General features: G+C 35.1%; 1 protein-coding gene across 3 annotated transcripts in view; it reads left to right on the plus strand.

Moving 5' to 3' along the window:
• HELZ (helicase with zinc finger) overlaps positions 1-15,127 on the plus strand; it is a 168,462-nt gene that overhangs the window by 67,146 nt on the left and 86,189 nt on the right. For all 3 annotated transcript variants that reach the window (XM_081271910.1, XM_081271909.1, XM_081271911.1), the window contains exons 13-15: positions 1,473-1,740; positions 11,707-12,040; positions 13,645-13,775. In XM_081271910.1, coding sequence (XP_081128036.1) covers positions 1,473-1,740; positions 11,707-12,040; positions 13,645-13,775 — 733 coding nt within the window. The remainder of the gene's footprint in view (positions 1-1,472; positions 1,741-11,706; positions 12,041-13,644; positions 13,776-15,127) is intronic.

Consider the following 15,127-nt stretch of genomic DNA (forward strand, 5'->3'; position numbering starts at 1 on the left):
ATTTATTTATATGTGGTGCTGAGGATTGAACCCAGTACCTCACACATGCTAGGCAAGTGCTCTACCACTGAGCCATCACCCCAGCATTGCCATTTTAAAATGCAAATTTTTAATGAGCAGATAATCTTTACCTCTTGATGATGATTGTTATGTTTATGTTGACATTTAAGAAATTATGAAGCAGTTATGTAAAAATGACTTTTAAGGGAACAAAGGTTAGGGATTTGCTATTTGCTACAATTTAGAAATTTCTCTTAGTGGAGGACTATACTTAACATGTTTTTTTTTTTTTTTTTTGATATTTATTTATTGTTTTAGTTTTGGGCGGACACAACATCTTTGTTTGTATGTGGTGCTGAGGATTGAACCCGGGCCGCACGCATGCCAGGCGAGCGCACTATCGCTTAAGTCACATCCCCAGCCCCCACTTAACATGTTTTTAATGTATATGTAATATTTAAAATTTGCACACTCACTCATTGAGCAAGACATGCCAATTTTTGCCTATGTTCTCATTTAATAGATCCTTTAGGATAACTTATCTTTGTGCTTTGGAGACTCACAGATCTTTTGTCAGAACTTTTTATTTCTTAAATTTTAATTTGAACTGTGAAACCTGTTTTCCCATTGTGTTTTAGTAAAACTGGATTTGGGCCTAGTTAGTCAGTGAAATAGTTTTTTCCTTTTGGTTAAGTTTCGTTTTTATAGGTGTACGTACTTTTCACCCAGTAATAGAAATCTGTGCACACTGCAAACTGAGCATGGGGCCGGCACACTTTGAGTTTCTTATGATGTGCTGGTTGTATCCACATTTCTTTTAGAGATGTCAGAAGATTGAACAGTTATTCATTTTGATTCTATGCTACACTTACCAATAATTTGACTGAGGCTAAACTGGATTTTTCAGAAATGGCATTTGAATGGCATTGTGTCACATTGTGATGAGGAATCAGTAGTATTATACATGTGTCTCTTCTAAAAGATTTTTATTTGTAGTAAGTTGATTTTCAGATAGTGTCTGCTTTTCCACATAAAAAAATATTTAACTTTTCAGCTTTTTCATCTCTCTTTCTATAATAGGGCAGATATTGATAGGAGGAGGAAAGTGATTATACCTTATAAAATTATCTTATGAGGAATTTATCATCTTTTTCCTGCAGATCAGATTTCTCTTGACTGAAAAGTTCTAAGTGTTAATCTACATTTTAAAAATGTTAATAACTGTTTGTGGTATGTCCTAATCTTATTTTTTTTTTAAAAGATGTTCTTTTCATAGATTCCTATTAATATTATTTTGTTAAAATAGACAAAAGAAATGTCTGAATTAGGGAAAGTACTCTCAAGGGGTTTTTGTATTCTTTTATTTTTAAGAATTTTAGCTGTAGTCTATTAAATTCTCTTACCCAAATGTGTATTATTTGTGAATTTTAATGTTGTGTTCCTTTATAAATGTGTTTTTTGTTTCCATTTAGATCTTGAATATCTGATGCATGCAAAACAACAGCTAGTAACCACTGCTAAGCGTTGGGATTCTTCTTCTAAGACTATTATAGATTTTGAACCTAATGAAACTACTGATTTGGAGAAGAGCCTTCTTATCAGATACCAAATTCCTCTGTCTGCTGACCAGCTGTTTACCCAGTCGGTTTTAGACAAATCATTGACCAAGACCAACTATCAGTCGCGGTTGCATGACCTTCTTTATATTGAGGAGATAGCCCAGTATAAAGAAGTCAGCAAGTAAGTTACTTCAGAAGCATGTTCTTTCCTTTTTTTTCTTTTAGTCTCCCCTTTGGGTGGTATTTTAATTTTTAAAATGGAGGGGTGCCAAAGTGAAGATAGGAAGTAGGTAGTGGTTCTTCATTAGCTGCATCTATCTAGATAGCATAGCTGCTTTCTGTCCATCTTCAATAGCTGTGATGTGTGTGTGTCAGGGCAGGAACCCTGTTAAAGATGTAGTCCATCTCTACAAGGCCTTACTGAGCATCCCTCTCCGAGGGGGCAGCTCTTTCCCATGTGCTGCACTAAATCTGTAATCCCTATTCTTAAGAGCTTTCAGAGAATGTAGTCATAGCGAGCACTCAATGAGAAATGTTCAAAAACGGAAGGAAACCACATATTTTTAAAATTATTAAGAATAAAATGATTTAGGTCTTCTGAAAAATGGATGATAAAACAGCTTTACTCAGTTTATGAATACTTTCAACATCCTTGATATTCTACCCACGTGCCACAGGTTAAGACTAAGTACTTAAATCAAAAGCTTTTTTGATTATTTTAGGAAAAATCATCTTTTATAAGTGTTTTTCCTTTTGAGTATAACCTAGCCAACATAGTTTTCTTTGTCAAGCTGTCTTATCACTGTGTTATGATTAATATTATTAATAGATTCTAAACACTTACTGTTATGATTTGGATATGAGGTGTCCCCCCCAAAGCACCAGTAATGCAGGACTATTCAGAGATGAAATGATCAGATTAGGGGAGCTGTTACCTAAGCAATCCATCCTAGTTTGAATGGACTAGTGACTATAAGCAGGTAGGTGTGGCTGGAGGAGATGTGTTACTGGGGGTATGAATTTAAAAAAAAATCTCATTTGCATGCAGTCACTTGGTCCATTCAGACTAGGGTGGACTACTAAGGTCACATTCTTAAAAATTAATCATTTTACCTCTAAATCTTCTTGCAGTAACCGGAACTTTTGCAGGACACCTCATATCTAAACCACAACACTTACTAATTACTAAGTACATATGCATGAAAAGAAAAAGTGAAAACTTTTTACTTTATAGGTTAAGCATGATCTAACTTGCAAAAGTATCTAGCTCGGGATTAAGTACATGTACAAAGTCAGTCTAATTTATTTTTATGAAATTTTATTCTATCATGTTTCACTTATGTGGTCTTAAAAGGCTTTTATTGATTCTACTTATAGACTGTTCTAATGAAATCATTAGTAAAAAAAAAAAGGGCAATGGCTTATATTTTGTTCATTATTTACATTATTTATATGCCTACATTTTGTTTACATTATCATAGAGTCCTTCCCTTAGGAAAGAACATTATGATAAATCACAAATAATGGGAAGAAATAAAGGTTAGAAGCTTACAATCTTTGAGACTATTTTTGAGTATTGTACTAGAAATTCAGAAAAATTTATAAATTAATTTAAGTACTATTTAATATTTTATTCAAGATTGTACATCATTTTATTACTTTAGAACTTATAGCTAAAGACTAGAACCCTGATAGATGATTATGTTAAAAAATCATCTTTTCAAAATGGAAATTTGTCTGAGTGGAAAAAAGAAACCCTTTAAACTCTGAAGGTCAGATAATGATCCAGAAGCTCAGTGGTTGCAAGTTCACACTAGAGCACCCTGTGAGGGCTTCTAAAACCATGACAAGACGGTCCTGAAAATGACAGCAATATGAAAGGAACACTGATCATGAACTAAGTTGTCATGATAATTTTGGAAGCCTGTTTGACAGTTTGTGGATTTTTAAAAAAGTTGGACCCTTTTGCTATAGTAATTCTACTTACGGGGAATCATCTTGAAGCATATATAAACATGTTTCAAAGAGTAGTGAAAAATAAGTTAAATCAATTAGGGTTTAGCCATATGATTGAATATTATGTTCTTATGAAATTTTTAATGTAGAAAAGATATTCATGATACAACATTAAGGAAGAAAATATGGTAGTTATAATCCTTTACCTGCTGCCATTCTAATTTTTTGTGTATACATAGTCATATGCACATACATACATCTATATATATTTATAAAAATACTGTAAAGAGTTAAGACAGTATTCTGGTTGGTAGAATTAAAGGTGACTTTTATGCTCCAAGTTTTCTCCACTTTTGAAATGTTCTTCAGAGATCACATATTAATCTTACAATAAGAAAAAGTGAATATAGAAATGTAAAGGAAACTGCACCTCATCTACTGCAATAGTTGATGCATGTCTTCTTTGTTTTGTTTTGTGGTAAAATCCACTCTTAATTAAGGTATAAAAATGTCCTTAGGTATGACAAGAAGAGATTGTGGTAAGATAGAACATAGACATTGTGGTAGGACAGTGTAATATGGTATATAGTTTTTTTTTTTTTTTTTTGGTACTGGGGATTGAACTCAGGGGCTCTGGACCACTGAGCCACATCCTCAGCCCTATTTTGTATTTTATTTAGAAACAGGGTCTCACTGAATTGCTTAGCGCCTTGTTTTTGTTGGGGCTGGCTTTGAACTCATGATCCTCCTGCCTCAGCCTCCAGAGCCACTGGGATGACAAGTGGGCACCACTGCACCCGGCAGTATATAGCCTTTTTATAGGAACATTTGAGCTTTATTTTTTAATCTTTAAGTTTAGATCATAGTTATTGACTCCAATAGGGATATTTGTAAATTGAATATAAGCAGTTGCATCACTTTTAATGTCCTATATATGCTAAATGTGAAAGAGTTTAGAAGTATCTAGAAATGAGAATTCACTCCTCCAAGTCTAACATGTGACAAGTAGATAGTCTTGTGCCAGAGAATTCTGGAAAATTTCCAGTGATAATTGTCACTCAGAGGTAGCTCTGGACATGGAGGTTAGTAAATTACCCTTTTGAATTTGGCAAGCTTATAAAATTAGTGAAGTACAGTAAAGAATTGGCATACATACAAACAAGCAAATGCTTTTTACTAATTAGAGTTCTTAGAGGGTATGGGGAGCCTGTAGACAAGGTACAAACAATAGATTGTACAGATTTTCAAAAGTCTTCGACAGAGTTTCATATGTTGCTTATATTTTGTTTTCTCTAATCATTTTAAGATGGTGTTTATATGCATTTTAATGCTGCCTTAAATTCAATTCACATTTGATTGTTAATTCTTTTTATATTTTTATTTTTTGTGATGCTGAGGATTGATCCTAGGATGTTGCACTCTACCAGTGGCTACATCCCAGCCCTTTTTCTTTTTCTTTTTTGTACCAGGAATTGAACTCAGGGGCACTCAGCCACTGAGTCACATCCCCAGCCCTATTTTGTAGTTTATTTAGAGATGGGGTCTCACTGAGTTGCTTTTGCTGAGGCTGCCTTTGAACTCATGATCCTCCTGCCTTAGCCTCCCAAGACACTGGGATTATAGGTATGCACTACCCTGCCTGTCCCTAACCCTTTTTATTTTTTATTTTGAGTCAGGGCCTCACTAAGTTGCTCAGGCCGGCACTGAATCTGTGTTTCTCCTTTCTCAGCCTCCTGAGTAGCTGGGATTATACTGTGCCCAGCTTGATTGTTAATTCCTTAGGCATAAATAATATAATCAAGATATATTTTTAAAAATAAATTTGGCGATGTCTATAAGCAGCTGTTGAACTCTGATGTAGTACAGGGCTCAAACTTTTGTGGCAAAGGGCCAAATTATAACTATATCAGGCTTTGGGAACCCCCCCATATAGTCTACATTATATGTCTGTTTTGTAAAATACATTCTTAATCAACGGTTGTATGAAAACAATCTGGATTATTGAATTTGGTTCTAGGACCATACTCCATTGTGTCTTGATTATTTTGCTGGTCCAGTTGATGACTAAAATCAACTGGACCAGCAAAATAATATTAGAATTGTTCTGTTGTGGTTTGAGATCCAGTTTAAAGATAGAAAACAATGGAATGGTTAAATAGATTAATCTCTTGAAATGCTTGGATGTGTTCTGACAGTAATAAGTGTATTCTGTATGCACTGAAATATGCTTCTTAGTGACATTGTAGTCAGACCAACCACATGATTGATAGGATATTTCCTAAGGTCCCACAGAGTGTATCACTCATTTGTGAAAGAACTTTGACAGTTTAAGGTATTTTGGAATGTTACTAATTATGAAAGTAGTATCAAGGGAATTCATATTTAAAAAATTTTTATTGATAAGAATGGGTCTCTATTTTTTTTAAAGAGGTGATATTTTAAAGCAGCCTAGAAATTATGATTATATTGTTTTAGTGAGAGATGTGTGTAGGTGGTGAGGATACTGCATTTCACTTAAATTTTAGAGAAAGCTTCAGAGTTCTTTTGAGATTTGTTTTTGTTTTACCTATCCTCAGCCTCCTGTTGATGTTCATTCTGTAATCCTACCTAGAAGTCAAATCTATCTGATTTTAAGAGAGATATTTTCAAAAGAATTGACTTTAGCTGAAGCTGTTGTGTCAGTTAAACTGTGCAGCAGCCTGCCCGACTAGGCCGTTGTGTCTGCTTCTCAGTGCCCCAGCGCTGGCATGATGGCCTCATGTGGGACGCATGTTTCATCATGAGGATGGTGTAGCTTCTGTTAGTTATCCCTCTGTCTGTTGCTCTGCCTCAGTAAACCCAGGGGTTATCTTTCCACTTAGGTTTACTTTTTTTTTTTTTTAAAGATTTTCTTCTCTCTTTCCCATTTATTTATCCATCTATCTATTTATTTTTGTGATGCTGGAGATTGAACCCAGGGCCTGGTGCATGGGGGAGGTAAGCACTCTACCATCTGAGTTATATCTCCAAACCCTCCACTTAGTTTTACTTTTGTTAGTCAGAAATTGCATGAGATGAAATTCACTATATAGCTTTGATTTTTTTTAAGCAATTAAAAATATCACTTAAGAGGTATGGTGGTTGCCAGAATCATGTTTTTTACTAGCTACAAGTATGGTTTTAAATTTGTTAAAAATTCTGTTGGCTGTTTATTCTACTTCATCTAAAGGTTAGTTTTTATGTAAACTTTAAGGTAGATTTCAAAATGTGGCATGCAACAAAGAAATGATGGTTTTTCTTTATAATAAATATCTTTGTTAATTATAAGTTATATTTTATAAGTATATCTGAGTTACTAAATTTTAAAAACTATATTTTAATTCCTAAGAGAAATTACTGATTGAAATTTAGGTTTAATCTGTTCATCTTTTAGAAAAGTTAAATATTAGCATCTATAACTACTAGTAGAAAGTCTGTAATATCTTCATCTTGAATAAGTGACGAATTTTCTGCAGCAGAAGCTGTTTTTCTTAGGATTTTTATTTTTTAGTGCCTCTACCTCAAGAGTTTTGCTGCAGCACACAACTAAATATCACAAGAGGATTTTTTTGTTGCTCCCAAACTGAAAAATTAATTTCTCATGCCTGCTAAATTGTGATCAGTGTTTTGTGATGGTAGATTCTAAAATAGATATGGCAATGAAATTTTTTAATATATTACAATCATTGAGAAATTTATTTCAAGAATTTGTTAGGAAATACTGTGAAGTGTTTGAAATGAGAATATGGTGCATGGCAAAAATTTAGATTCCAGCAGAAATGTATTGTTAATTCAGGGAACAGAATTTTTTGAGTATTCAAAGTGTTCGGTTCTAGGCTAGTTACTAGAAGGCAAACAGGATATGCTTCCTTGTGTCCTACAAGTTATAATTTGGTACAGAGACAGACCATAAATGTAGCAGCATTCTGGTGGAGGAATCCAGGGCACCCACAGGAGAGGCATCTGTCCCATATTAGAAGGGAGAGGAGCTGAGTCTACTCAAGAAGGGAATCATATCTGCTTTTGGGAGCAGCCTCAAGTCTGCTTTTGGGAGCAGATGGTATTTAAACTGAATTGTAAAACAAAACAAAACAAAACACTGAATCACATTTATATGCTATATAAATATATAAATATAAATCACATTTATATGGGTATAGATTTGTTAGGTTCAGAAGTAAGTCAAAAGAATTGAGTTAAAAGAAACAGGATATAAGAATAAGAGTACAGAATTTTAGGGGAACCTGCAAGTTGATCATTTATAGTTGCAGTGGAGGGCATATGGGTGGGGCCTGGTAGATGAGAGAGAGCATTTTTTTACTTTATCCTCAGACCTGTACAAAGACCTTTAATTGTGGTGTAAAGAATATATTTGAAAAAAGAAGTTATACTGTAAATTTGTTATAATAATCCAAGTTAAAAATGTTGAATTGCAGATGAATTGGAGGAGAAGGAACTGAGGACCATTCAGAACTACCAGGGCTTAGTGATGTTATGGAACACAGGTTCATGTCAGGCAAGGTTAAGAATGACTTGAGGGGCTGAGGATGTGTCTCAAGCCCTAGCGCGCTCGCCTGGCTTGTGCGGGGCGCTGGGTTCCTCAGTACCACATAAAAAAAATTAAATAAAAAATAAAGATGTTGTGTGCACCAAAAACTAAAAAATAAATATTAAAAAATTCTCTCTCTCTCTCTTTAAAAAAAACAAAAAGAATGATTTGATTTCTGGCTTGGACACCTGGGTGCAAGTTAATGCTGTTCCCTAAGTTGTTTAATACATGGGAGGATTGGTTTGGGGGACACCTTAAAGAGGTCACATGGTGATTCCAGTTTGCGTTTATGGGTTTTGAGAGTGTGTGAGCCTCGTGCTATAGATCTGGGAGAGGTCAACCTTACCTAGGAGAATGTAGAGCACAAGTAAGAAGACAGTGGGTAGAGCTTCGATAAGGTGTCTGATCTTGGATGGAAGATGGAGGAGTAAGTAGAGAGGTAGTGAGAAAACTAGGAGAGTATGTCTTAACTGAAGTCAGGGGAAGAGGAAGTTTAAAGAGAGGACAGTGGTTACAAAATGAAGGGGTAAAAATGTTCTGAAAGCAACAAAGAGGTCCTTTGTGAGTCAAGAATGCACTAGAAGTAATCTCTTGCCTGTGGGGGAAGTCTTAATGACCCCGGACCTTTCTTAAGTTATTTGGATGGTAAAAGGCAAATAAAATTTTAGCCTCATTTAAGAAAGCATGTGTAACATAAAGGTTTTTGTTCTTTAAAACAGCATTTTTTTTTTTTTTAAAAAAGCAGGTTAACAGAGATTATATGTAAATGGAGAAGTGTTTCATTTCATTTTAAGGCTTATTGTTATTTGGATACTAGGTACTAATTCCAGTCTTTAAAGAGTCACACATAGCTAGATAATATACAATCTGCATTTCTTCAAATTACCACCTTAACCTGTCTAGCTTGAGAATGAGGGAAATATAACATGATTTTTAGAGATTCCATATATTGCATATATATTCAGCTATAGTTTATTTGATCTTCATATAAGTCCATGTTATTTAATATGAATTTCAGTGTATATATATCTCTTTTTGAAGCCTTAAATGTTCTGTTGTAAAATGTGTTTTAAAATTATTAATGGAGGGCTAGGATATAGCTCAGTTGGTAGAGTGCTTGCCTTGCATGCACAAGGCACTGGGCTCAATCCCCAGCCCCACAAAAATAAATGAATGAATGAATGAATAAATAAGATTACTAATGGAGCCTGTGAACTTTTATGACTTATTAAAAACATAAATAACTGTTCAGATCTGTTATTTTCATTAAATATTTTCTAAATTCTATAAAAACATCTCTAAGCAAATATAATTTGTAGCTTTATAATATATAAATGGATAGTCATAATTTGGGTGTGTGTGTGTGTGTGTGTGTGTGTGTGTGTACTGGGGATTGAACTAAGGGCACTCAACTACTGAGCCACATCCCCAGCCCTATTTTGTATTTTAGAGACAGGGTTTCACTGAGTTGCTTAGCACCTCACTTTTGCTGAGGCTGGCTTTGAACTCATGATCCTCCTGCCTTAGCCTCCTGAGCTGCTGGGATTACAAGCATGTGCCACCACGCCTGGCCATAATTTTAATATAATATTTTAATTATGGTATTTGATTTAAACACACACACACACACACACACACACACACACACACACGGGATTGAACTCTGAGGTGCTTAACCACTGAGCCACATCCCCAACCCTTTTTATAGTTAGAGATAGGGTTTTGCTGAGTTGCTGAGTGCCTCAATAATTTGCTGAAGGGGCTGGGGATGTGGCTCAAGTGGTAGTGCGCTCGCCTGGCATGCGCAGGGTGGTGCTGGGTTCGATCCTCAGCACCACATAAAAATAAAAAAATAAAGATATTGTGTCCACCAAAAACTGAAAAATAACTATTAAAAAAATTCTCTCTCTCTTTCCTCTCTTTAAAAAAAAAAAATTTGCTGAAGCTGACTTTGAATTCATGATCCTCCTGCTTCAGACTCCCAAACTGCTGGGATTATAGGTGTATGCCACTGAGCCCGGCTAATGTACATATTTCTAGTGAAGAAACTTATTTATTTATTTATTATTCATAGTTGGACTCATTCATTCATTCATTCATTCATGGTGCTAAGGATCGAATCCAGGGCCCCACACATGCTAGGCAAGCGCTCTACCTCTGAGCCACAGCCATAGCCCAAGAAATTTATGTTTTTTAAAATAGTTTTTTTTCCCTTAGGGATTTATAAGGTTTTCTTTTCATATATACATAATTTTTTAAAGATGTTGACATTTTTTTAAAGCTGTTATTCATTTATTTATATGCGGTGCTGAGAGTCGAACACAGTGCCTCACACATGCTAGGCAAGTGCTCTATCACTGAGCCACAACTCCAGCCCTTATAAGGTATTCTTGATGTCATATATACAAAGGAAGATCTGAAAAAAAAAATTTAGCAGTACTATTAAAAAGTAGCCTTTTCCTTAACTGGGTATGTAGATTTCAAACAATATGATTTCTTTTTCATTCAAATGTTTTAAATCTTCTAAGAAAGACTAGAAAATATTTTCCTTGCTTCTTATCACATTGTCAGTACTTTTTCAGGATGGCTCTCTCTCTCTCTCCTCTCTCACTCTAAAAAAAAAAAAAAAAAAAAAGAATTGCCAACCAATTTTAAACTTTCTCTTCACATTTCTTAACTATGTAGATTAATTGTGGTTGTTTGTGCTGCTTTCATACTTAATTCTCTGTGTGCTTATGAACACATGGAAGTGTGAGTGGGTACTACAACTATTTTCTAGTAAGATGGATTTTAACTTCTTTTGACATAATTCCTGCATGAGATTTGCCTTCTTTTTTTGGGGGGGCAGTTCTGAGGATTGAACCCAGGGCCGTGTGCATGCAAGGCAACACTCTGCCAACTGAGCTATATCCCTGAGATTTGCCTTCTTGTAACCATGAATAAAAATTTATTATGCTTGTTTTTCATTAATGTTATTGAAAGATAAATTTTATGGTTAGAATCTTTTGGTCTAATTTGCTTGGAAAGCAATCAGTTAAAGTTCATTGTAGTTTTTTGATGCAGTGACTGTCCCGGTCCCAGGTGATTTTAATGTCTTTGTTATCCCAGTGGTGTGTTTAAGCTGACTTTCATATTAGTTAATATATAGTAGTTCATTTTATTTAAAAATCATCTTTAGTTTCATTTTTCAATACTCAGACTTTTCTGAATGTGGGTACTCTTTAACACAACCAGGTATGCATCTTTATATAACTTGCATGGAAGTTTATTCACTTTAAAAAAGTTTTGGGGGCTGGGTGGTGGCGCAGAGGTAGAGCGCTTCCTAGCATGTGTAAGGCACTGGGTTTGATTCTCAGCACCGCATATAAATAAATAAAATAAAGATCCATTGACAACTAAATATACACACACACATATATGTTTAAAAAAATTAAAAAGTTTTGGTGTCTCCAACTTGGATTAGAGGCAGAAAGATAGTATGTAAGTTAAAACTTACATAAAAAATAGAGTGAAATTGATAGGAACTTTTTAATTTTTAGTACGTTTGATTTATTTTTCTTGTACTCTTGGTTTTTGATGGTTTTGATGTAAAATATTCACACCAGTTTTCTACTTCTAATTTAGGTTCAACCTTAAAGTGCAATTGCAGATTCTAGCAAGCTTCATGCTCACTGGAGTTTCTGGAGGTGCAAAGTATGCTCAGAACGGACAACTTTTTGGGCGTTTTAAGCTTACTGAAACACTTTCTGAAGATACTTTGGCTGGACGACTGGTGATGACCAAAGTCAATGCTGTTTATTTATTACCAGTCCCTAAAGAGAAGTTAGCACAGACCCAGGGAACCAAAGAGAAGGTTTATGAAGCTACTATTGAAGAAAAAACAAAAGAATATATATTTTTAAGGATATCCAGGGAATGCTGTGAAGAACTTAACCTTCGGCCTGACTGTGACACACAGGTATGTTTGAAAGTGACGCAGTATCTACACATGTCTGAAGACCCATTGCCAATTGATAGCCTTCTTTTGGTTTGGTTCGTTCTTCCACAATAACTAGAAATATGATTAGCTTATTTTGGTGAATTGAGAATTGGACCTCTTGTAACTCCCAGAGAAAATTAGTTTTTTAAAAAAATTTAAGTAACATGTAATATGTTCTACTTTTAAATAAGGTGAGCTTTCTAATTAGTTTTATTATTTTTTAAAAAAATATTTATCCTTAAGTTTTAGGTGGACACAGTATCTTTATTTTTACATTTTATGTGGTGCTGAGGATTTAACCTAGTGCCTCACACATGCTAGGTGAGTGTTTTACCACTGAACCACAACCCCAGCCTCTCTGATTAGTTTTAAATCAGCAAAGAAGAAAAATGAAAAACTAAGCTCCATGCTCGGATATCTCTCATTTGCAGTTGTATATGTTCCTGTTCTCTTTATCTTTGTGGGTTTTTAGGTGAATTGTGTGTTCAGGCTGCCATGTTTAACTGGAAGGCTAGCCTTTTCTTTCCTTTTTGAATGTAAAACTTGGTGAATATTATTCATAGTGAATTGGAACAGTGTAATAGGGCTGATTGTCAATCATTTTTCCCTATTGTTTTACTGATTTTATCAAATGCATTCTTTGTAAGAAGGTGGTATCAAATTTTGTCTAGAGATTAAATGAGTTACAAGTGCTTAAGTGTCTTAATATGTAAAATGATGTTAGTAACAATATATATACCATTAATACTGTTAAGTGAGACAATCTATGTAAAGTACTTATTACAATGCCTAATACTAACTAAACAAAGCAAATATTAACCATAATAATTGCTATTAGAACATGATCACACTTAAAAAAAAAACAACTCTGAACTACTGTTCCCCCAAATTTTTGTCTCCACAAAGTCATCTAGTGAGCTGCTAGCACTGATCATTGATGTTTGTAACATTATGCTAGGTGAAATAAAACCAGATTCAGAAAGTCAGGAGTCCAGTGTTTTCTTTTACATGTGGAAGCCATGGGTGGTGGTGGGGAGGATCTCATGGCAATAGAAGGGAGACTAATAGAGTAGAGGAAGGACATCAAGAAGGAGGGAGGGGACTGAGCTGCTTGCCTGGCATGTGTGAGGCACTGGGTTCGATCCTCTGCACCACATTAAAAAAAAAAAAAAAAGGCATTCTGTCTCTCTACAACTATAACTACAAAATTTTTTTTAAAGTTAAAAAAAAAAGTAGGAGGGGAGGGTATGGGGAAGTACTGGGGAACAGAATATACCTAATTATGCTATGTCCATATACAAATAAACCACAGTGAATTATATATATATGTATGTATGTATATACACATGTGATATATATTTGTATATTATTATAATGTGTGCATTAAAAAATAATAATTATAGAAGAGAGCACTAGAGCAAGCTGATTGGGGGAGGGAGATGGCAAGGGAAAGGGAAGATACTGGAGAATGAGGTTGATTGAATTGTTTTGTAAGTGTGTGAATATGGTATAATGAATCCCACTATTATATAATTATAGTGTACGAATAAAAAATAATTTAAAAAATTCATTTGATCTTTCAGGTTGAACTCCAGTTCCAGTTGAATCGATTACCCCTCTGTGAAATGCACTATGCACTAGACAGGATCAAGGACAATGGCGTCTTGTTTCCAGACATCAGCATGACTCCCACCATACCGTGGAGTCCCAACAGGTACAGGAAGAAAGTGCCTTAGTAGAGGATGTATATCAATATTAAATAGACTATCTGTAATAAGTAACTCCAGCATACTTTTTTTTTCCCAAATATTTTATTAGTTGTTGATGGATCTTTATTTATTTATATGTGGTGCTGAGAATTGAACCCAGTGCTTCACATGACAGGCAAGAGCTCTACCACTGAGCCACAACCCCAGCCCCTCCAGCATACTTTTATAGGAAAGATTGCCTATGTTCCTCAGGAGGCATTTTAGTGGTAAAGAAAGGAGAGTGAGCTCATGGTAGAGCACTTGCCTAGTGTGCTTAAGGCCCTGGGTTCCACCCCCAGCACTGCAAAACAACCAAACCAAACCAAACAACCAAAAAAACAAAACAGTAAAAGAAACCACAGAATGAAACATTTGAGTTTCATCATTGATTTTCTTGGTCAAGACTCCTCACAGTCGAAATGAGTTCTGTTGCTTTTCTTTTTTTTTTTCTTAAATTTTTTTTTAATTGTAGTTGGACACAATACCTTTATTTTATTTATTTATTTTTTGTGGTGCTGAGGATTGAACCCCGTGCCTCACACGTGCTAGGCAAGCACTCTACCGCTGAGCCACAACCCCAGCCCTTCTATTGCTTTTCTTAACAGCCTTAGTTTGATAGGATGCCAAGCAGTTTAGGGATATTTTTGAGTAAAAGGTTAATTGGAAAATTGAGGCCTTTCTGAATTAAATAATTAATTTTAAATTATTTTTGAAAGTGGACAATATTGTGATTTCAGCAACGTTGAGTAAGCATGACAGAAGATACTTTAGAAACGGCTCTCAAGTTATTGGTTGTGTAAATAGTATTCTGCTTAAATTCTCTTTGACACTTCTTTACATGCAATCAGTTAAATAAGACACTTCTGTTTTGTTTCAACAGTAGATAGCAGTGATAGTTGTGTGACTGAATCATTGTTTTTAGTTTCTCTGCCAGGTTTTGTCTCATTGGTCCCTGCCTTGCTCATACTAACTCCTCTCTCTCTCTCTCTCTCTCTCTCTCTCTCTCTCTCTCTCTCTCTCTCTCTCTCTCTCTCAGTTTACTGGCTCGGCACAGTGGACATTTATTTATCACTCTAAACATGGTAGAATGGCTCTGTTCCATACTGATGGAGGCCCTGGCATGTTCAATAATTAGTTTCCAAGGGCACTGTGTGTGTTGACAGGAGAGAATGAGCACAGAGGACCACATGGGTCATTTTTATGTGCTAGGCCTAGAAGCAGCACACATCAATCCTCCTCAACATTCCATTTTCTTCTGGTCCTAAAACAAAACAAAATACGACATTCCTTACAACACAGAACCTGAGCCGTTTCTGCT

This window comes from Spermophilus citellus, assembly GCF_964194105.1.
Source record: "Spermophilus citellus genome assembly, chromosome: 17".
NCBI lineage: Eukaryota > Metazoa > Chordata > Mammalia > Rodentia > Sciuridae > Spermophilus > Spermophilus citellus.